Below are 24,422 nucleotides of genomic sequence, written 5' to 3' on the forward strand. Positions count from 1 at the left end.
TGATGGTACTTTCCTGGTGACTGCCCCTAAATTGATCTGTTTTGGCAGCTTTTGGTCCCGTTTGAAGGTGTTGTGTAAGCGTTTGGTTTTGGCACCCATTGAATCCAATAGCCTTGTTCATTTTTATAAGAATCAGCCTGTCAGCATTTTCAGTTGACAGGCGGATGCGCCTATCAGTTTTATCACTTATAATGCCCCCGGCGGCACTAAAAACCATCTCTGACAAAATGCTAGTGGCCAGGACATCCAAGGCGCAGAAAGACAGTTCATGGATACCCAACAGTTGTAAGGCACAGAGACAGAGAGGAATCATAGAGGACGCTGGTATGGTCGCCAAGGTAGGATTTCAGCATCTTCCAAAACTTTTCCCTCCTTGTCAGAGTACCCCGGGTATCAGGGCCTGGGCGCTGGGAGGGTCTAAGAAAACTGTCCCACACCTTTGACAGCGTTCTCCTGCCTCTGCCGCATCTGGTTTGTGTCTTCCTCGCTTGTACTCCTTGGTTGTCCTATGAACTGTCTGTGACCTCTGCGGCCAGCGTTGTCAGATGGGAATTTTTTGTTTGTTAGAATTCTTCAACAAGAGCCTGAACTTAATATCTCCAAAAATGAACTGATTCGGTTTCCTCCCTCTACTAACCTACCTATACTTGACTTTGCAATTTCCTTTAGGGGCTGCCACCATAACTCGTCACCTGCACCTTAAAAACTTCTCCAGAAGTCGACCTTTTCTCACCTTTGATACTGAAAAAACTCTTACTGTCGCTGCTGCAACTCTCTTCTAATCAGTCTCCCTCTAAACAAACTGTCTCCTCTCCAATCCCTTCTGAATGCAGCAGCCAGGGTCGTATTTCTATCAACCGCTTCACAGACGCCTCTACCCTGTGCCAGTCATTGCACGGGTTAGGTTAAACAATCACTACAGAATACAATACAAACTCATCTCTCTCACCCACAAAGCTGTCCACAGTTCTACACCTACCTATATCTTATCCCTCATTTCTGTGTATCACCCCTCCTGTGTCCTCCGTTCTGTAACTGATCTAAGACTGACATCCTCCTTAATCAGAACCTCACACCTCCATCTCCAAGAATTCTCTCGTGCCGTGCCAGTTTTCTGTAATGCCCAAAATGCGTACAACGTGATGGTCACAGTAAAGGCAGCGGAACATAAAGTCAGCCTTGTGTGCCAGACTGCCAACAGCCAAGACTTCCCTGTTTTCACCAAGAGTACGACTGTCTATGTTCTCTTCCTCCTCCGCTTCCTCATTATCACCCAATCCGCGTTGACATGAGATGAGGCTGGGCTGAGTAGCATCACCCTGTATAGTTCCTTGATCCGCCTGCAATGCCTCCTCTTTAATTGTGAGCAGAGAGCGTTTCAGTAGACAGAGAAGCGGGATGGTGACACTAATTATGGCGTCATCGCCACTCGCCATCTTGGTGGAGTCCTCAAAGTTTTGGAGGACGGCACAGATGTCAGAAATCCATGCCCACTCATCAGCTCTTATGTGTGGAGGCTGACCTGAATGCCGACGGACGTGTTGAAGCTGGTACTCAACAACTGCTCTTTGCTGTTCAAAATCATTCCAAACATCTGCAACGTTGATTTCCAACGCGTAGTCACATCGCACACCAGTCGGTGAGCTGGAAGCTGCAAACACTGCTGAAGCCCTGCCAGGGAGGCGGAAGCTGTCGTTGACTTTCTGAAATGGGCACACAAGCGGTGTACTTTCACAAGCCGCTCTGGCAGATCCGGGTAGATTTTGAAAAACTGCATAACCACTAAGTTGAGCACATGGGCCAGGCATGGTACGTGTGCGAGCTTGCCTAGCTTCAGAGCCACCACCAGGTTCTCTGATACAACTTTCAACAACTCCGCAATGCTGTGTGGTTTGTCGCCTAAACATACAGTTCTGCTTACTGTTAGTGCCACACAAGAAGTTTAGGTAAATAATCTGGAATATGTCCTGAAAAAATGAATCAAGTGATGGAGATGGAGGCTGAAGAGGAGGAGATGGTGCAGGAGCTGTAGAATGTAGGGGCAACCCTGATTGACCCAGGGCCCGCAATCCTCTGCGTCGGGAGGACGTGTTCCGTCCCAGGGTCCCGGCTTCCACAATTTTAACCCAGTGGAATGCGTCAGTGAGATGAACCGTCCCTGACCACATTCACTTGTCCACGTGTTTGTGGTTAGGCAGTCCTTCCCACTTAAGTGCACTGGGGAGGGCACGAGTAATGTTCTGGGACCCGTGCTTGTGGAAGGCGGAGATGATACCGGGAGAAATAGTGGCGGCTGGGGCCCGAGTATGGACACCCAGCTGCAGCCACCATGAGGTTGTGGAAAGCTTCCTCCTCCACGAGCCTAAAAGGCAAAATTTCAAGTGCAAGCAAGCAGTCCAGAAATGTGGCAGTTTAGTATTGTGGCCGGTAGGTGGCTGGCTGCATACTTGTGCTTGCATTCCAAGGACTGTGGTAGGGAAAACTGAACGCTGCGAAGGGACAAGGACGTGGATGGTGATGGTTGCAAGTCTGCAATGACAGGTGCAGGGAGCGTGAGGCATCTTTGCATGCGCCATGAACAGGGGATTGGCGTGCACGCACAACAGCGGAAGAGGCAGTGGTGTCACCCGCAGACATTGTTTATGGACCTTGGTGTTTGGCCCAGTTCGTCGGGTGCTTTGCTGTCATGTGCTTGAGCATGCTGGTGGTAGTCAGGCTGGTAGTTTTGGTAGTCTTGCTTGTGCTGGCATGGCAGATGTTTCAAATGGCCTTTTTGGGGTTACCTGAACAGTTTTTAAAAAAGAACCAGACTGGGGAAGACCTAACAGTTGTACTGGCAACTTCCGTCTTGTTGGTGCTCCGGGGAGCAGTTGCCCGTCATGCGTCTGTGGCCACCACCCTGCTTGTTCCTGCCTGTTGTGGTGCTACACCTCCCTCCCCCTGTGTGCTGCTGTCCTCGCTGTGCATGTCCCCTTGCCAGGTTGGGTCAGTGACTTTATCGTCCACCGCTTCGTCTTCCGCACCCTGGTCCTCCTCCTGACTTTCTGTCCATTGTGTCTCATCATTATCCACCTCTTGCAACAGTAATTGCACTTTCCCACCGTCAACTTCGGGTGACCATGGTTGCTCAAATCGCTAAATGCGTTCTTCTGTTGCCCTTCTCGAAGCTGGCCGGTCGAGAGGCCAGAATCTATAGATGGAAAAGTGAACAGCTCTTGGGGTAACCCTTGACTCTAATCTCTCCTTCAAACCGCATATCCAAGCTCTTTCCACTTCCGAGCGGATTGAGAGGCCAGAATCTATAAATGGAAAGATGAACAAAACAGCTGTTCGGAGTGTCCAAGTGTGGAATCAGTTGTCTCAGGGCACTCGGAATGGTGGGAGGAAGGAAGATCAGGGTGAGGAAGATGCTGACTCCAAGTAAAAAAATCTACTGGATCTGCACATTCCTCAACCACGAATCTACAAAAACACTAGTGCACGCCCTTGTCATCTCCCTTCTCAACGACTGCAACCTCCTGCTCTGTGGCCTCCCCTCTAACACTCTCACATTCCTCCAATCTATCCTAAACTCTGTTGCCCGACTAATCCACCTGTCCCCCCGCTATTCCCCGGCCTCTCCCCTCTGTCAATCCCTTCTCTGGCTCCCCATTGCCCAGAGACTCCAGTTCAAAATCCTAACCATGGCATACAAAGCCATCCACAACCTGTCTCCTCCATACATCTGTGACCTAGTCTCCTGGTACTTTCCTGCACGCAACCTCCAATCCTCACAAGATCTCCTTCTCTACTCCCCTCTTATCTCCTCTTCCCACAATCGCATACAAGATTTCTCCCATGCATTCCCCCTACTCTGGAACTCTCTACCCCAACATGTCAGACTCTCGCCTACTGTTGAAACCTTCAAAAAGCACCTGAAGACCCACCTCTTCCGGCAAGCCTACAACCTGCAGTAACTCTCGCTCCACCATACCGCTGCACGACCAGCTCTATTGTCACTTACTGTATATTCACCCATCCCTTGTAGACTCTCCTCTCCTCTCTTGGACCAGTCGCTGTCACATTTTTGTTCAAGATTATTGTAATTGCTTTTGCGATGTATACCCCTTTTTCACATGTAAAGCACCATGGAATACATGGCGATGAAGTAATAATAATAATGTGATCCAGACTCACGGCTACTGAGACTGGACCATGTGGAAGACAAGGTGGTGGTGGTGGTGGGAAACTGACTGGAAGCATTATCTGCTATCTAACCAACAACATTTTCACACTGCTCTGGCTTCAATAGTGGTGTTCCGCGACCCCCTAGAAATTGGGACAGGAAGGTAGTTCGACATGACGTGGGTGCTGTTGTGCTCCCTCAGCAGGCACAGCTTCATCTTGCCCACGGCCTCTGCGTTCACTTTCACCCCATTACCATTACGTCCACTTCCCTGTCCCTTGACACACACCTTGCCCAATTTAAATGGAGTTTAATATTTGTCACGTTGCCAAAAATGTCCGTATTATTACTGCAGTAATATAGGATCACGTCTGATGATATGACCACAGTTTCAGGCAGTGACCTGGGAGTCAGAGATGCTTCCAGAGGTCTTCCTCATGCTGTTCCCAAGTCTTTTAAGCACTGTATGAATATGTCTGATGATGTCTCACACAGCACATGGCCAGATGAGGTTGTAAAATGTTAAAATGTCATTTGAGCACTGTTCCCATCGATTTGGGCAATTTTTAGACCCCCTGAAGACCTCCGGGGGGAGGGGGGCAGATACTGGAGTTTCCCATAGTCTTACATTGGGCTCGTTGCTCCGGTCGAGCACCCGAATATTCCAATGTGCTGGACCCGAGCATCGAGCAATCGAGCATTTTGTAGCGTCGGCGTCCCTGCCCTCTGCTAGGCAGGGACGCTGTTCCCCTCACCTCTCTGCTCCGAGCCCGGCGTCCTCCTCCCGCTCTGCTGGCAGCGCGCGCTCCTTCCCGGCCACTGTGCTTAGGGCGCGCGCGCGCTCTCCCTCCCTCTTAAAGGGGCCGCGCGCGCCGTCCTAAGGAGTCCCCGGCCAATGGCCGGAGGACTTCACCATATATAAGGCACCTCCTCCAAAATGGAGGTGCCCGAGCAATGTTGTTGCACTGTTCACTACTCTGCTTCAGCCCTCAGGTCCCGTTGCCAGTTACCTGCCTGATTCCTGCCAGAGTCCTGCCAGTTTGCTGTCTGTTTCCTGCCTGATATTCCCGCTACCTGCTTGCTAGCCTGAGGTCCGACGGTCTGCCTTCCTACTCCTGTCAGTCTGTCTATGGACCAGCTTGGCCGCTCACCTGGGAGCGCACATCTGCTACCTGCCTGCTAGCCTTCCTGGAGGCTCTGCCGTCACGTGCTGTGACCACCTGCTATTCCAGAGACTCCTGCCCGCTCACCTGGGAGCGCACATCTGCTACCTGCCTGCTAGCCTTCCTGGAGGCTCCGCCGTCACGTGCTGTGACCACCTGCTATTCCAGAGACTCCTGCCCGCTCACCTGGGAGCGCTCCTCCGCTACCTGCCTGCTTGCCTACCTGGAGGCTCCGCCGTCACGTGCTGTGACCACCTGCTATTCCAGAGACTCTTGCCCGCTCACCTGGGAGCGCTCATCTGCTACCTGTCTGTTGGTCTTCCTGGAGGCTCCGCCGTCACATGCTGTGACCACCCGATTATCCAGAGACTCTCGCCTGCTCACCTGGGAGCTCACGTCTATCATCTGCCGCCACAGGTCGTACCAATCCTTTACCCAGAGACTGCCCCGGTCACTTGCCGTGACCTCCTGCCCGTTCATCCAGAGACTGCCCCGGTCACTTGCCGTGACCTCCTGCCCGTTCATCCAGAGACTGCCCCGGTCACTTGCCGTGACCTCCTGCCCGTTCATCCAGAGACTGCCCCGGTCACTTGCCGTGATCTCCTGTCCGTTCATTCAGAGACTGTCCCGGTCACCTGCTGTGACTGCCTGCCCGTCTACCCTGGTCGCCACTCGCTCCCTTACAAGGACCGCCCCCTTGTATAGTAGCTCAGAGGTTCCGCCTCCCAGACCCGTTACACATTTTACTGCTCGCCCATCACTAATGATAATAAAAAAAGGGAATCAATTAAAAATTCTTCTTATCTACTGTATATTAAATGAATCTAGGGTAGTAGGATGGATATAGACACATCTGCTGGATATGAGCAATATAGATAATTAGTGGGGGAAGCATACTCAACCATTGTGATATGATCGTGAATTGATTTAATATATAATGGGATCATTTCTCTTGTGTCACGATCGTGGTGTGAATTCGAGAGGATAGAATAATTACTAGTAGGGGATTAGGATTGATAGGAATTAGATCATTTAATGGAGCATTGGAAAAAATGAATATAAAAATTATTCAATTTTATAAAAATAATTATAAAAGTGGTATATAATTAGAAATTGATAAAATCAATACAAGTTATATGGGAGAAATTGATACATTTATTAACCTGTATGAGGGGAAAGCAGATATAGGGTTATATATAGGGTTATATATAGGGTTATATATCAGACGTGGAGAAATGAAAGTGAACTTGGAGGATCTGGTTGTCATTTGAGGAATCCTTTCATTTACCCATTGGGGAATATCATTTTTGTATCCTTGTTGTAGGTATATGGATATAATGTTATTCGTTTTTTATTGTATGTAAAGCTTTTTTATGAATATATATATATATATATATATATATATATATATATATATATATATATATACACATTTCTTTTTGTAAGTATTTTTTGGTTGGGTTGAAATGTTGCGTTGTATGTTTTCCTTTTTTCATGTTAATGATTATGGGGTCATTTCCTTGAATCTTCCTATATATGTCTGAAGGTTATATTGTTATCCACAATTGACAAAAGCCTGGGAAGGGCTGAAACGTTTTGTTATCCTACAGGTGGAATGAGTGACTTCTCTACACGTGAGAGCCGGGAGCTGACAGGCCGCACTCCCAGTAAGCATGACGGAGGCTCAAGGCTCACGTTACATTACATTATGTATATTATGTCTGTTCCCCTAATAATAGAGTCACCCACTACCAGGCAAAACAGGTTCTGGTAGTGGGTGACTCTATTATTAGGGGGACAGACAGGGCAATCTGTCACAAAGACCGGGATCGCCGAACGGTGTGCTGCCTCCCTGGCGCTCGAGTCCGGCACATCGCGGATCGGGTTGACAGGTTACTGGGTGGGGCTGGCGAAGACCCGGCGGTCATGGTCCACATCGGCACCAATGACAAAGTGAGTGGTAGATGGAGGGTCCTTAAAAATGATTTCAGGGACCTAGGTAGGAAGCTTAGGGCAAGGACCTCTAAGGTAGTTTTCTCAGAAATACTACCAATCCCGCGAGTCACACAGGAGCACCAACGGGAAGTTAGGGAGGTGAATAAGTGGCTAAAGAGTTGGTGCAAGGCAGAAGGGTTTGGGTTCATGGAGAACTGGGCCGACTTTGCGGTCGGCTACAGGCTCTACCGTAGGGACGGGCTGCACCTCAATGGGGAGGGTGCAGCGGTGCTGGGGAAGAAGATGGCTAATAGGTTGCCGTGACCTCCTGCCCGTTCATCCAGAGACTTCCCCGGTCACTTGCCGTGACCTCCTGCCCGTTCATCCAGAGACTGCCCCGGTCACTTGCCGTGATCTCCTGTCCGTTCATTCAGAGACTGTCCCGGTCACCTGCTGTGACTGCCTGCCCGTCTACCCTGGTCGCCACCCGCTCCCTTACAAGGACCGCCCCCTTGTATAGTAGCTCAGAGGTTCCGCCTCCCAGACCCGTTACAGTTTGCTCGGGCCATGGAACCCGGTGGCACCCAAGCTCCCTCGCTCTCGGACCTCTGTCATGAACTGTCCCGTCAGAGGTCCCAACAGGAGTCCATCCTGGGTCACCTGCGGAATGTCAATTCTCGCCTGGACACTCTGACTGCTCCACCAGCAACCACCGCCAGTGCCATGACTCGCAACCCGGCAGCTCCGCTGCCCACCAATACCATGGTATCCTACCCCGGACCCCGGCTTTCTGCACCTCCTCGCTTCGGAGGCGACTCCGCCCAGGCTCGGGGCTTCATAAATCAGTGCACCCTGCACTTTGAACTCCTGTCCCACCAGTTTAACTCCGACCGGGCCAAAATTGCCTTCATCATGTCCCATCTCACCGGAGAGGCCCTGGCCTGGCTAAATCCTCTATGGGAGAGAGGAGACCCCCTGGTGTCCGACTTGCCTGCCTTTCTCATGGCTTTCCGGAAAGTCTTCGACGAACCCGGACGGAAGACCTCATCCGCATCATCTCTGCTACGCCTCCGTCAGGGAAGTCTCACCGTGGGCCAATATGCCATACGGTTCCGTACCCTTGCCTCGGAGCTGGCCTGGGATAACGACGCTCTGGTATCCGTCTTCTGGGAGGGTCTGTCCGGCCATATTAAAGATGAACTTGCCGGTCGGGACATTCCTACCACTCTCGATGACCTAATAACTCTTGCCACCCGGATTGACCTACGGTTCCAGGAGCGTGCCAAAAAGGTCACCCGTGAGAGGAGGTTTCCACGTCTAGCTCCTACTTTTCAGAAATCCGTCTCTCCCCAGGTACACTCTCCTGAGCCTATGCAGGTCGACCAGACCAAGATGGTCAAAACCCGTCAGGACTTACGCCGTGCCGAAGGGAGCTGCTTCTACTGTGGCAGTAAGGAGCACCGGATCCGTACCTGCCCGGAGAGGTCGTGAAACGCCTGTGTCTAGGTTCGCTCAGAAAGGTCAACCTAGACAAGAATAAATCCTCTCCATCTCTGCTACTGTCAGTCTCTATTATCTGCGGGGAGAATCGTTATTTCGAACTAGCCCAACTTGACTCTGGAGCGGCCGGGAATCTTATCTCACAGTCCCTGGTAGAAAAATATCGCATTCCCACCAAACCTCTGGCTGTACCATTATCTGTCGCTGCTGTGGATGGGGGCCTCTTACCACGTCCCATCCAACTCATCACCGAATCCGTAACTCTGCAGGTGGGAATGCTGCATTCTGAGAGCATCTCTTTTCATGTTCTGCCTGGACTCTCTCACGCCCTCTTACTAGGTCTACCTTGGCTCCAGAGACATGCACCCGTGCTTGACTGGCAGACCGGAGAAGTCCTTCGCTGGGGACAGGACTGTCATAAGACTTGTTTGGTTCCTGTTCATCCCGTCCGTCCTTCTCCTACCCCAACTAATCTACCTGGACTTCCGATTCCCTATTGGTCATTTGCTGATGTCTTTAATAAAAAGGAGGCAGAGACATTACCCCCTCATAGACCATACGACTGTCCTATTGACCTGTTACCCGGTACTACTCCTCCCCGCGGGCGTATTTACCCATTGTCCGCTGCTGAGACCCGGTCGATGTCCGAATATATTGAGGAGAATTTGGCCAGGGGATTCATCCGGAAATCTACCTCCCCGGCGGGAGCAGGCTTCTTCTTCGTAAAAAAGAAGGACGGCTCTCTCCGTCCCTGTATAGACTATAGAGGCCTTAACCAGATCACGGTGAAGAATAAGTACCCCCTTCCGATCATTCCAGAATTATTTGATCGCCTGAGGGGGGCTAGAGTCTTCACCAAACTGGACCTCCGTGGGGCGTACAACCTGGTCCGTATCCGTCAAGGGGATGAATGGAAGACTGCATTCAACACCCGGGACGGCCACTATGAATATCTGGTAATGCCCTTTGGTCTCTGTAACGCTCCTGCCGTCTTTCAAGAGTTGGTCAATGACATCTTCCGGGACCTTCTCTACTCCTGCGTTGTGGTGTACCTGGACGACATCTTGGTCTTCTCTCCGGATCTCCAGACTCACCGGAGGGACGTTCGTCAGGTCCTGCTCAGGCTCAGGCAGAACCACCTCTTCGCTAAATATGAGAAGTGCCTCTTTGAGCAGACCTCGCTTCCGTTTTTGGGCTACATTATTTCTCAGACCGGCCTACGAATGGATCCAGAGAAACTGTCTGCCATCGAGAAATGGCCCCGACCGGAGGGGTTGAAGGCCATTCAGCGGTTCCTGGGCTTCGCCAACTACTACCGCCTCTTCATACCGCACTTCTCTTCCCGGACTGCCCCAATTTCCGCGCTCACCTGTAAGGGTACTAATCCCAAAGAGTGGCCGCCCGAAGCAGAGGAGGCCTTTCTTTCCTTAAAACAGGCCTTCTCTTCCGCCCCGGTGCTGCATCGTCCGGACGGCAACAAGCAGTTCTTTCTGGAGGTTGACGCCTCCTCCTCTGGAGCCGGAGCTGTACTTACTCAAAAATCTTCTTCCGGGAGGATGGTAACTTGCGGCTTCTTCTCCAAACTCTTCTCCTCTTCTGAGCGCAATTATTCCATAGGAGACCGAGAGTTATTGGCCATCAAGCTGGCATTGGAGGAGTGGCGTTACCTACTCGAGGGGGCTCTTCATCCGGTAATAATTTACACTGACCACAAGAACTTGGCTTATCTCCAGCATGCCCAGAGACTTAATCCGCGCCAAGCCCGGTGGTCCTTGTTTTTTGCTCGCTTTGATTTTGTTCTACATTTTCGCCCGGCTGACAAGAACATCAAAGCAGACGCCTTGTCCCGATCCTTTCTGGTATCTGATCTCGAGGAAGAACCTAAACATATCATCGATCCCGCCAGAGTAATGCAGGTGGCTCCCGTGAGTCTAAATCGTCTCCCTCCCGGTAAGACGTTCGTATCGGTACCTGATCGGGAGAAGATCCTACACTGGGGTCATTCGTCTAAACTAGCTGGCCACGCCGGTCAGAAAAAGACCCTCCAGCTTATTTCCCGGCACTACTGGTGGCCTAACCTGCGCAAGGATGTAATAGACTTTGTTTCTGCCTGTGTGTCCTGTGCCCGCAACAAAGTTCCGAGACACCTGCCAGCCGGTCGCCTTCTTCCTCTGCCAGTACCTGCTGCCCCCTGGCAGCATATAGCGATGGACTTCATAACTGATCTTCCCGTCTCTGCCGGTTGTACGGTCATTTGGGTGGTCGCTGACCGCTTTTCCAAGATGACTCACTTCATTCCCCTGCCAGGCCTCCCGTCTGCACCCGAGCTGGCTAAAGACTTTATCCGCCACATCTTCCGTCTTCATGGCCTGCCCCGTCACATCGTGTCGGATCGTGTGGTACAGTTCACTTCTCGTTTCTGGAGAGCCACTTGTAAATTGCTAGACGTCACCCTGGACTTCTCCTCCCCTTACCACCCACAGTCTAATGGTCAAGTGGAGCGGATCAATCAGATCCTGACCAGTTACCTCCGGCACCATTCTGACTGGGTGGATCTCCTGCCATGGGCCGAATTCTCGTACAACAATCACGAGAGCGAATCTTCCTCCAAATCCCCGTTTTTTGTAGTCTTCGGTCAGCATCCTCGGATCCCGTTTCCCGTCTCCACCTCAGTGGACAATCCGGCTGCGGAATCTCTTGTTAACAAATTTTCCTCCACATGGGAGAGTACCCGGTCCGCACTCCTTCTGTCATCCGAGCGTATGAAAAGACATGCTGACAAAAAACGTCTGGATCCTCCTCAATTCCGTCCAGGGGATAAGGTCTGGCTCTCGTCCAAGTATGTCCGGCTCAAGATTCCTTCCTATAAGTTAGGGCCTCGGTTCATCGGTCCTCTGGAAATCATCAGTCAGATCAACCCGGTGGCCTATAAATTGAAACTCCCGGCCAACTTGTGGATCCCTAACTCCTTCCATGTATCTCTCCTCAAACCTGTGGTACTTAACTCTTTTTCTAAGTCTACAGGCACGCCTCCTGCTCCGGTTTCCGCTGAAAACGAATTTGAGGTAGAGAACATTCTGGCCACCAAAAGGGTAAGAGGGAAGACCTTTTTTCTAGTAGATTGGAAGGGGTTTGGTCCTGAAGAGAGAACGTGGGAGCCACGGGAGAACATCCATGCCCCTCTCATCCTTGCTAAATTTCTGTCTGGCCTAAAAAAGGGGCGGCCTAAAGGGGGGGGGGTACTGTAGCGTCGGCGTCCCTGCCCTCTGCTAGGCAGGGATGCTGTTCCCCTCACCTCTCTGCTCCGAGCCCGGCGTCCTCCTCCCGCTCTGCTGGCAGTGCGCGCTCCTTCCTGGCCACCGTGCTTAGGGCGCACGCGCGCGCGCTCCCTCCCTCTTAAAGGGGCCGCGCGCGCCGTCTTAAGGAGTCCCCGGCCAATGGCCGGAGGACTTCACCATATATAAGGCACCTCCTCCAAAATGGAGGTGCCCGAGCAATGTTGTTGCACTGTTCACTACTCTGCTTCAGCCCTCAGGTCCCGTTGCCAGTTACCTGCCTGATTCCTGCCAGAGTCCTGCCAGTTTGCTGTCTGTTTCCTGCCTGATATTCCTGCTACCTGCTTGCTAGCCTGAGGTCCGACGGTCTGCCTTCCTACTCCTGTCAGTCTGTCTATGGACCAGCTTGGCCGCTCACCTGGGAGCGCACATCTGCTACCTGCCTGCTAGCCTTCCTGGAGGCTCTGCCGTCACGTGCTGTGACCACCTGCTATTCCAGAGACTCCTGCCCGCTCACCTGGGGGCGCACATCTGCTACCTGCCTGCTAGCCTTCCTGGAGGCTCCGCCGTCACATGCTGTGACCACCTGCTATTCCAGAGACTCCTGCCCGCTCACCTGGGAGCGCTCCTCCGCTACCTGCCTGCTTGCCTACCTGGAGGCTCTGCCGTCACGTGCTGTGACCACCTGCTATTCCAGAGACTCCTGCCCGCTCACCTGGGAGCGCTCCTCCGCTACCTGCCTGCTTGCCTACCTGGAGGCTCCGCCGTCACGTGCTGTGACCACCTGCTATTCCAGAGACTCTTGCCCGCTCACCTGGGAGCGCTCATCTGCTACCTGTCTGTTGGACTTCCTGGAGGCTCCGCCGTCACATGCTGTGACCACCCGATTATCCAGAGACTCTCGCCTGCTCACCTGGGAGCTCACGTCTATCATCTGCCGCCACAGGTCGTACCAATCCTTTACCCAGAGACTGCCCCGGTCACTTGCCGTGACCTCCTGCCCGTTCATCCAGAGACTGCCCCGGTCACTTGCCGTGACCTCCTGCCCGTTCATCCAGAGACTGCCCCGGTCACTTGCCGTGACCTCCTGCCCGTTCATCCAGAGACTGCCCCGGTCACTTGCCGTGATCTCCTGTCCGTTCATTCAGAGACTGTCCCGGTCACCTGCTGTGACTGCCTGCCCGTCTACCCTGGTCGCCACCCGCTCCCTTACAAGGACCGCCCCCTTGTATAGTAGCTCAGAGGTTCCGCCTCCCAGACCCGTTACACATTTTACTGCTCGCCCATCACTAATGATAATAAAAAAAGGGAATCAATTAAAAATTCTTCTTATCTACTGTATATTAAATGAATCTAGGGTAGTAGGATGGATATAGACACATCTGCTGGATATGAGCAATATAGATAATTAGTGGGGGAAGCATACTCAACCATTGTGATATGATCGTGAATTGATTTAATATATAATGGGATCATTTCTCTTGTGTCACGATCGTGGTGTGAATTCGAGAGGATAGAATAATTACTAGTAGGGGATTAGGATTGATAGGAATTAGATCATTTAATGGAGCATTGGAAAAAATGAATATAAAAATTATTCAATTTTATAAAAATAATTATAAAAGTGGTATATAATTAGAAATTGATAAAATCAATACAAGTTATATGGGAGAAATTGATACATTTATTAACCTGTATGAGGGGAAAGCAGATATAGGGTTATATATAGGGTTATATATAGGGTTATATATCAGACGTGGAGAAATGAAAGTGAACTTGGAGGATCTGGTTGTCATTTGAGGAATCCTTTCATTTACCCATTGGGGAATATCATTTTTGTATCCTTGTTGTAGGTATATGGATATAATGTTATTCGTTTTTTATTGTATGTAAAGCTTTTTTATGAATATATATATATATATATATATATATATATATATATATATATATACATTTCTTTTTGTAAGTATTTTTTGGTTGGGTTGAAATGTTGCGTTGTATGTTTTCCTTTTTTCATGTTAATGATTATGGGGTCATTTCCTTGAATCTTCCTATATATGTCTGAAGGTTATATTGTTATCCACAATTGACAAAAGCCTGGGAAGGGCTGAAACGTTTTGTTATCCTACAGGTGGAATGAGTGACTTCTCTACACGTGAGAGCCGGGAGCTGACAGGCCGCACTCCCAGTAAGCATGACGGAGGCTCAAGGCTCACGTTACATTACATTATGTATATTATGTCTGTCCCCCTAATAATAGAGTCACCCACTACCAGGCAAGACAGGTTCTGGTAGTGGGTGACTCTATTATTAGGGGGACAGACAGGGCAATCTGTCACAAAGACCGGGATCGCCGAACGGTGTGCTGCCTCCCTGGCGCTCGAGTCCGGCACATCGCGGATCGGGTTGACAGGTTACTGGGTGGGGCTGGCGAAGACCCGGCGGTCATGGTCCACATCGGCACCAATGACAAAGTGAGTGGTAGATGGAGGGTCCTTAAAAATGATTTCAGGGACCTAGGTAGGAAGCTTAGGGCAAGGACCTCTAAGGTAGTTTTCTCAGAAATACTACCAATCCCGCGAGTCACACAGGAGCACCAACGGGAAGTTAGGGAGGTGAATAAGTGGCTAAAGAGTTGGTGCAAGGCAGAAGGGTTTGGGTTCATGGAGAACTGGGCCGACTTTGCAGTCGGCTACAGGCTCTACCGTAGGGACGGGCTGCACCTCAATGGGGAGGGTGCAGCGGTGCTGGGGAAGAAGATGGCTAATAGGTTGGAGGAGTTTTTAAACTAGAGATGGGGGGGGGGACCAAGGAAATAGGTGGGATGTGAGGCAAGCAAGGGGGAAGGGGAGAAGTGAATATAATGAGGGTGGAGAGGGGGGTGGGGATAGTACAGTTAGATCGTTAGAGAAGAATAGGATGCTAAATAACCCCAAAGTTTTATCTTGCATGCTGACCAACGCAAGAAGCCTGACCAATAAGGCGGATGAGCTGCGGGCGCTTATATCGGAGGAGAGGTATGACATCGTAGGTATAACAGAGACTTGGCTAGACGATAGCTACGACTGGGCGGTAAATTTATTAGATTATAGTTTATTTAGAAGGGACCGGAAACAGGGGAAAGGCGGAGGAGTCTGCTTATATGTAAAGTCATGTCTAAAACCCAGACTAAGGGAAGATATTGGAGAGGGAGAAGAGGGGGTCGAGTCCATGTGGGTAGAGATAGAGGGGGTAAAAAATAATAATAAAATATTACTGGGGGTCTGCTATAAGCCACCCAATATAACAGAGGAGAATGAGAAACTGCTATTAGGACAAATAGACAAAGTAGCAAAACATAATGAAGTGATTGTAATGGGGGATTTCAACTACCCGGATATTGACTGGGAAACAGAAACCTGTAGATCGCAGAAAGGAAAAAGGTTCTTGACAAATATCAAGGATAATTATCTCTCCCACCTAGTGCAGGAACCAACGAGAGGGAAGGCCGTGTTGGACTTAATATTGACTAATAGGCCTGATAGAATAACTGAGGTACAGATAGGGGGGCACCTAGGTAATAGCGACCATAATATTATCAATTTCAAAATGCCCTTCAGTAGGGTTATCAATAAGGGAACAACAAAAACATTAAACTTTAGGAGGGCGAAGTTTGATCAGCTGAAAGAAAGCCTTCAACTTATAGACTGGGACAAAGTTCTTAATCAATGGAATACGAATAGTAAATGGGAAACCTTCAAAAGAATTCTGAATACTCAGTGCGAGAGGTATATACCGTATGGGAATAAAAGGGCCAGAAATAAGAGGAAACCAATATGGTTGAACAAGAACGTAAAAGGGGCGTTAAATAGCAAAAAAGAGGCATTCAAGAGATTAAAACAGGAAAACAGTAAGGAGGCACTAATGTGTTACAAGGAAAAAACGAGAACCTGCAAAAAACAAATAAAAATAGCGAAGGAGGAAACAGAGAGACGTATTGCTAGGGAAAGTAGATCAAATCCCAAACTGTTCTTTACGTATATAAATAGTAAAAGGATTAAATCGGATAATATTGGACCGATAAAAAGTGATGAAGGCAAAATCATAGAGAAAGATGAGGATAAAGCTAATCTATTAAATTATTTTTTTTCGACAACTTTCACAAAGGAAATCGAACTAACAGGAGAAATGAGAAGTGACAAGCTTAATCCTCCACTAAGTATGACAAATCTAACCCAAGCTGGGGTACAGAAACGCCTCAGTAACATTAAAATAAACCAATCACCAGGACCTGATGGCATACACCCACGGGTACTAAGGGAACTAAGTAATGTGATAGACAGACCGTTATATCTTATATTTAAGGACTCTGTTGAGACTGGGTCTGTACCACTTGATTGGCGACAGGCGAATGTAGTGCCAATATTCAAAAAGGGAGCGAAAAGTGACGCCGGAAACTATCGGCCGGTGAGTCTGACGTCCGTTGTGGGCAAAATTTTTGAAAGCTTCATTAAAGAGGCAATTACGGAGCATCTTGATGCTAATAATCTTTTAATCCCGAACCAACATGGATTCATGAGAAATCGCTCCTGCCAAACAAACCTGATTGACTTCTACGAGGAGGTTAGCTCTCGAGTAGATCAGGGGGAACCAGTGGATGTCGTGTATCTCGACTTCTCAAAAGCGTTCGATAGCGTGCCACATAATAGGTTGGTATACAAAATGAGAATGATGGGGCTGGGGGAAAATGTCTGCAAGTGGGTAGCTAACTGGCTAAAGGATAGAAGGCAGAGGGTGGTTATAAATGGAATATACTCAGATTGGGTAAGCGTCACTAGTGGGGTACCACAGGGGTCTGTACTAGGCCCAATGTTATTTAATATCTTTATTAACGACATAGTCAACGGGATAAATAGTAAAATATCAATATTTGCAGATGACACAAAGTTATGTAAAACAATTAATACAAAAGAGGACAGTGCAGACCTACAGAGGGATTTGGATAAGCTGGGTAGGTGGAGCATTAAATGGCAAATGAGGTTTAACGAGGAGAAATGTAAGGTCATACATATGGGAAGGGAAAATGGAAGTCACCAGTACTCACTGAATGGGAAATCATTGGGGAATTCAGAGATGGAGAAGGACTTGGGCATCTTGATTGATAGCAAACTAAATTGGAGTGCCCAAAGTCAGGCGGCTGCTGTAAGGGCAAACAGGGTAATGGGATGTATCAGAAGAGGTATAGCTGCAAAGGAGGAGAACATTGTTCTTCCACTGTACAAAGCTCTGGTCAGACCACACTTGGAATACTGTGCTCAGTTATGGGCCCCAATATATAGAAAGGATAGAAATGAGCTTGAAAAGGTACAAAGGAGGGCAACAAAATTAATAAAGGGAATGGAGGGACTGCAATACCCAGAGAGGTTGGCAAAACTAGGACTATTCAGCCTGGAAAAGAGAAGGTTGAGGGGGGACATAATAAATGTGTACAAATATGTTAGGGGACAGTATAGAGATCTTGCCCGGGATTTGTTCAAAAGGAGGGATATTACGGTAACAAGAGGGCACTCACTAAGACTGGAAGAGAAAAGGTTTCAGCACCAGCATAGGAAGGGGTTCTTTACGGTAAGAGCAGTGAGAATATGGAATTCACTGAGTGAGGAGACGGTAATGTCGGATTCACTACACCAGTTCAAGCGGGGACTGGATGCATTTCTAGATACCAGGCAGATTTCAGCGTATACTTAAAAATAAAATAAAATAGTAGGTTGATACAGGGATTTATTCTGACTGCTGGTTTCAGAGTCGGGAGGGAATTTTTCCTCAGGTGACGATTGGCCAAATCATTTGGGGTTTTTGCCTCCTCTGGATCAACTTTAGCAATTACAGAACTAACAGGTCGAACTTGATGGACGCAAGTCTTTATTCGGCTTTACAAACTATGTTACTATTACATTACAAACCTCGCAGAGGAGCCCCACAGATTCCAGAGTCATGTATGGCGGATGACAGGACATCCCCTCCTTCCAGGCCTGAAACCAGAGAGAGGCAAGGTGAGTGCAGCAGTCATCACCCGCCATACTTCCTGCCATCCATCGAAAGCCACTACCCTAACCACCGACCACTCACCAGAGCTGTCCGCCTCCCTCTTGCAGCTTCTGTTATTGCCCTGTGGAGTCAGTAACTGCTCCATGTCTTCATAAAACGGAAAATCAAGGTAAACTCCAGAGACGCGCACCAGTCCCAGGACCAGCAGATGCTTCCAACTCATAAACTTCAGTCTTAGGTCCTGCCAGTGGGACTTCACCTCCGCTGAGCTGAGGAGGCAGGAACCCGGCATGTGAGAAGGCAACAGAGAGGATCTGCTGGACGGCAGCTAGCTATACACATGGGCTGCAATGGACCCCAACAATACACCCCCCAAGTGTCAAACCCCACACTGGACCCTAACTGCACACACCCCGCACTGACCCAACTGCACACACCCCGCACTGACCACCAACTGCACAAGCCCTGCACTGACCCCCAACTGCACACGCCCCGCACTGTCCCCCAACTGTACACACCCCACACTGACCCCCAATTGTACACACCCCACACTGACCACCAACTGCACAAGCCCCGCACTGGACCCTGACTACATAAACCCCGCACTGACCCCCAACTGCACACGCCCCGCACTGTCCCCAAACTGTACAAACCCCACACTGACCCCCAACTGTACACACCCCACACTGACCCCCAACTGTACACACCCCACACTAACCCCCAACTTTACACACCCCGCACTGACCCCCAACTGTACACACCCCACACTGACCCCCAACTGTACACACCCCACACTGGACCCTAACTACACACGCCTCACACTGACCACCAACTGCACAAGCCCCGCACTGGACCCTGACTACATAAACCCCCCACTGACCCCCAACTGCACATGCCCCGCACTGTCCCCCAACTGTACAAACCCTGCACTGACCCCCAACTGTACACACCCCACACTGACCCCCAACTGTACACACCCCACACTGACCCCCAACTGTACACACCCCACACTGACCCCCAACTGCACGCGCCCCGCACTGACCCCCAACTGCACACGCCCCACACTGACCTCCAACTGTACACACCCCACTGACCCCCAACTGTACACACCCCGCACTGACCCCCAACTGTACACGCCCTGCACTGACCCCAACTGTACAAACCCCACACTGACCCCCAACTGTACACACCCCACACTGACCCCCAACTGTACACACCCCGCACTGACCCCCAACTGTATACACCCCACACTGACCCCCAACTGTACACACCCCACACTGTCCCCCAACTGTACACACCCCACACTGTCCAACTGTATACACCCCACACTGTTCAACCATGCACTGACCCCCAACTATACACAACCCGCACTGACCTCCAACTACATTCACCCCGCACTGACAGTACACACCCTGCAATAACCAAACTGGACCCCAATTACATACACCCAACACTTGACCCCAACTGAACACACCTCGCTTTGTACCCGTCTGTATACACCACTCACCTCGCTCGAATGTTACAACGCCCCAGTAACACACTCAGCCGGTCAAACACTTCAGAGTTCTGGGAGCCTTTCCGGGTTAGCATGTGGATGACGCCAATATCTCGGATGAGGTCCAGGAGGGCATGAGTCTCTGTCCGCGTCCACAGCCGAGCAGATCGTATTTGAGGATCCATCACACAACTGAGGGGACTGTAGGAGAGCACCATGACCGAACCAAGAAGACAAGAGATATAGGAACATAAATTGTGAGCTCCTGGGGTCAGGGATGAGGGTTGTAGTGATACATTGTGTGATAGGAGATTAGATTGTGAGCTCCTGGGGTCGAAGATGATGGGAGAAGTGATACATAGAATGTTACAGTTGGAAGGGACCTCTAGACTGTATGCTTCTCTTAATACATCCCAGAATTGTATTTGCCTTTTTTGCTGCTGCATCACTCAGTTGACTTATGTGCAGTCTGTGATCTATTAGTATACCTAAGTCTTTTTCACACGTGCTGTTGCTTAGTTCTATTCCTCCTATTTTGTAGATAGAATCATAGAATGGTAGAGTTGGAGGGGACCTCCTGGGTCATCTGGTCCAACCCCCTGCTCAAAGCAGGATTCACTAAATCATCTCAGACAGATGTCTGTCCAGCCTCTGTTTGAAGACGTCCATTGAAGGGGAACTCACCACCTCTCGTGGCAGCCTGTTCCACTCATTAATCACCCTAACTGTCAAAAAGTTTTTTCTAATATCTAATCTGTGTCTCCTCCCATTTAGTTTCATCCCATTGCTTCTAGTCTTTCCTTGTGCAAATGAGAATAAAGATGATCCTTCTACAATGTGACAGCCCTTGACATATTTGTAGACAGCTATTAAGTCTCCTCTCAGTCTTCTTTTTTGCAAGCTAAACATTCCCAAATTCTGCAACCGTTCCTCATAGGACAGGGTTTGCAGACCAGTCACCATTCTGGTCGCTCTTCTCTGAACTTGCTCCAGTTTGTCGATGTCTTTTTTAAAATGTGGTGCCCAAAACTGTACACAGTATTCCAGATGAGGTCTGACCAAAGAGGAGTAAAGACCGATAATTACTTCACGTGATCTAGACTGTATGCTTCTGTTAATACATCCCAGAATTGTATTTGCCTTTTTTGCTGCTGCATCACACTGTTGACTCATGTTCAGTCTATGATCTATTAGTATACCTAAGTCTTTTTCACATGTACTGTTGCTTAGCTCTATTCCTCCCATTCTGTATATGCTTTTGTCATTTTTGTTTTTCTTGTCCAGATGTAAAATCTTGTATTTCTCCTTGCTAAATACCATCCTATTATTCGCTGCCCATTGTTCAAGCTCATCTAGATCCTTCTGAAACCTTTCTCGGTCTTCTCTAGTGTTAACTATTCCTCCTAGCTTTGCATCATCTGAAAATTTGATTAGTTTACCTTCAGTTTCCTTATCTAGATCATTAATAAAAATGTTGAACAACACAGGGGGCAGGGCAGAGCCTTGTGGTGTCCCACTTGAAACACTCTTCCAATTGGATGTGCAATTATTTATTACCACTCTTTGAGTACGATCACTGAGCCAGTTATGAATCCACCTAACCGCAGCCTTGTCAATCCCATACTTGATCGTTTTCTCAATAAGAATAGTGTCCTGGAAATTATTAAAATCTTTGCAGGCATATTCACCTCCTCCTCTGTCACACAGATTAGCAGTGAGACAAGAGCTTGCAATCTGAGCTGACACTCTTGGAATAGACTAATACAAGTAGGAAATTGGATAATGAACCTTAGTTAATATACAAAGCTCCTTTTGGAACAAAAGACCCCGGCAGTACTAACTAGGAGGTCTATTGTGCATAGACAAAGAGTTATAGTTTTGAACTGGTAATTGAGACAGGGGAAGTCACATGTGTTTACACATAATTAGCAAAGTGGAAGGGGTATTGTGCACAGGAAATGCCTGTAGTTTCCTGCAAGGGAAATGCTATACATTGGTCCCAGACATATTATTATTATTATTTATTATTATAGCGCCATTTATTCCATGGTGCTTTACATGTGAAAAAGGGGTATACATAGCAAAAACAATTACAATAATCTTGAACAAAAAAGTGACGTTGACTGGTACAGGAGGAGCGAGGACCCTGCCCGGGAGGACTCACAATCTACAGGGGATGGGTGAGGCTACAGTAGATGGGGGGTAGAGCTGGTCGTGCAGCGATATGGTGGAGCGAGGGTTACTGCAGGTTGTAGGCTTGTCGGAAGAGGTCGGTCTTCAGGCTCCTTTTGAAGGTTTCAACAGTAGGCGAGAGTCTGATATGTTGGGGTAGAGAGTTCCAGAGAAGAGGGATGCACGGGAGAAATCTTGTATGCGATTGTGGGAAGAGGCGATAAGAGGGGAGTAGAGAAGGAGATCTTGTGAGGATCGGAGGACGCGTGCAGGTATGTACCGGAAGACTAGGTCACAGATATATGGAGGAAACAGGTTGTGGATGGCTTTGTATGCCAAGGTTAGGGTTTTGAACTAGACTCTCTGGGCAATGGGAAGCCAGTGAAGGGATTGACAGATAGGAGAGGCCGGGGAATAGCGAGGGGACAGGTGGATAAGTCGGGCAGCAGAGTTTAGGATAGATTGGAGGAATGTGAGAGTGTTAGAAGGGAGGCCACAGAGCAGGAGGTTGCAGTAGTCAAGACGGGAGATAATGAGGGCGTGAACTAGTGTTTTTGCAGATTCATGGTTGAGGAATGTGCGGATATTTTTGAGTTGGAGTCGGCAGGAAGTGGAAAGGGCTTGGATATGTGGTTTGAAGGGTTACTCCAAGGCAGCGAGCTTGAGGGACTGGGGAGAGTGGGCAGCCATTGACGTTGATAGACAGGTCAGTTGGGGGGGTTGAATGAGATGGTGGAAAGATGATGAATTCAGTTTTATCCATGTTAAGTTTTAGAAATCTATCAGAGAAGAAGGATGAAATAGCGGACAGACATTGTGGGATTTTGGTTAGTAGGGAGGAGATATCGGGTCCAGAGAGGTAGATCTGTGCGTCATCAGCATAGAGGTGATAATGAAAGCCATGAGACTATGAGCTGTCCCAGGCCGATTGTGCAGCTGGAGAAGAGCAGGGGTCCTAGAACTGAACCTTGGGGGACACCGACAGATAGGGGGCGAGATGAGGAGGGGGTGTGTGAGTGGGAGACACTGAATGTCTTGTCTGTTAGGTATGAAGAGATCCAAGATAGGGCCAAGTCTGTGATGCCGAGAGATGAGAGAGTCTGTAGTAAGAGGGACTGGTCCACTGTGTCAAAGGCAGATGACAGGTCTAGGAGGAGGAGGACAGAGTAGCGTTGCTTAGATTTGGCGGTTAGTAGGTCGTTTGTGACTTTAGTCAGGGCAGTTTCAGTAGAATGGTGCCTTCGGAAGCCAGATTGTAGGCGGTCAAAGAGAGCAGGAGGAGAGGTGGGAGGACAGTTCAAAGTGCACATGTTGTTCCAGTAGTTTTGCGGCATAGGGAGAGAAGTGATTTGGGGCGGTAACTAGTCAGAGAGGATGGGTCAAGTGGAGCTTTTTGAGGATGGGTGTGATCGAGGCATGTTTGAAGCATGAGGGGAAGACACCAGTTGTTAGTGACAGGTTGAAAAGGTGGGTTAGGGTTGGGATGAAGATATTGGTAAGGTTGGGGGATGAGGTGGGACAGGATTGGGTCAAGTTCACAGGTGGTGAGTTGTGATTTGGAGAGTAAAAAGAGGAAAGTTGATCTTCCGTAATGGTGGAGAAGCTGGTTTTGGAGGAGGAGGATTGAGTAGGTGTGAGGAGGGGCTGGGGGGACTTTAGGCAAAAGGTTTGGCTGATGGTGTCAATCTTCTGCTTGAAGAATGAGGTAAAGTGTTTGGCTGAGATGAGAGGAGAGGGAGGAGGAGCTGGGGGGGGCGGAGGAGATAATTGAAGGTGTTGAATAGCGTTTAGGGTTGTGAGACAGGAAGGATATGAGAGATGAGAAGTAGATTTTTTTTGCTGCAGTGAGTGTGGAGTTGAAGGTAGTGAGGGAATGTCTGAAAGCGATGAAGTGCTCATTGGAGTGGGACCTTTTCCATCTACGCTCAGCAACCCTGGAGGCCCATCGCAGTTCCTTGGTTAGGCTAGTGTGCCAGGGTTGCCTGTTGATTGTGCGAGCTTTGGTATGTGTGAAGCAGACGACCGAATTGAGAGCTGCAGCTGTTGTAGTGTTATGTAAAACGGCAGCAACATCTGCATCATGTAAGGAACTAATGTAAGAGGGAGGAGGGGTTCAGAGAGTGAGTGTAGGTCAAGGTGTTTAAGACATACGTCTCCAATAGAAAATATGGAATATTGGAGTTTGTATAAATCCGATAGTGATGGGACATACTGTTAGTCTCTCGATAAACGGCTAGTAGTGGTGACAGCCTGCGACCTCCTCCATTAATCTTCGGTCAATAGTGTAATTGTCTGGAAGATAGGGGCAGCAGAAAGCTGTTCGACACAAAGAGCGCAACCATTGGTTCTGCATGACCTTCCCGGGCTGCGATCCTTGAGAAATTGGTGGCAGTTGGGGGATTCTGTTTGATCTCTCCGGTGTCATTGTTGACAGATAGTATGAGATGCTTTATCAAATGCTTTGCTGAAGTTGAGATATACTATACCTACCACATTTTCCTGATCCACCCAGTCAGTGATTCCATCATAGAAGGAAATTATATTAGTCTGGCATGACTTGTTTGCTACATACCCATGCTGGCTCTGATTAATTACTGTATTCTTATCCAAGTATTTACATACATTCTGTTTAATAATTCATTCAAAGATCTTTCCTGGTATAGAAGTAAGGCTCACTTTCCTGTAATTCC

General features: G+C 49.0%; 1 protein-coding gene across 1 annotated transcript in view; it reads right to left on the bottom strand.

Annotated features, from left to right (window-relative positions):
• Positions 1-24,422, bottom strand: part of LOC141169779 (uncharacterized) — a 71,022-nt gene that overhangs the window by 32,588 nt on the left and 14,012 nt on the right. The window contains exons 2-4 of the mRNA XM_073655121.1: positions 19,573-19,761; positions 18,147-18,334; positions 17,981-18,049 (exon numbers count right to left, since the gene is read on the bottom strand). Of these exons, the coding sequence (XP_073511222.1) occupies positions 17,981-18,049; positions 18,147-18,334; positions 19,573-19,745 (430 nt within the window). The 5' untranslated portion in view covers positions 19,746-19,761. The remainder of the gene's footprint in view (positions 1-17,980; positions 18,050-18,146; positions 18,335-19,572; positions 19,762-24,422) is intronic.

Source organism: Phyllobates terribilis, unplaced genomic scaffold (genome assembly GCF_046119375.1).
Source record: "Phyllobates terribilis strain yellow unplaced genomic scaffold, ASM4611937v1 Scaffold_1__5_contigs__length_1240528914, whole genome shotgun sequence".
NCBI lineage: Eukaryota > Metazoa > Chordata > Amphibia > Anura > Dendrobatidae > Phyllobates > Phyllobates terribilis.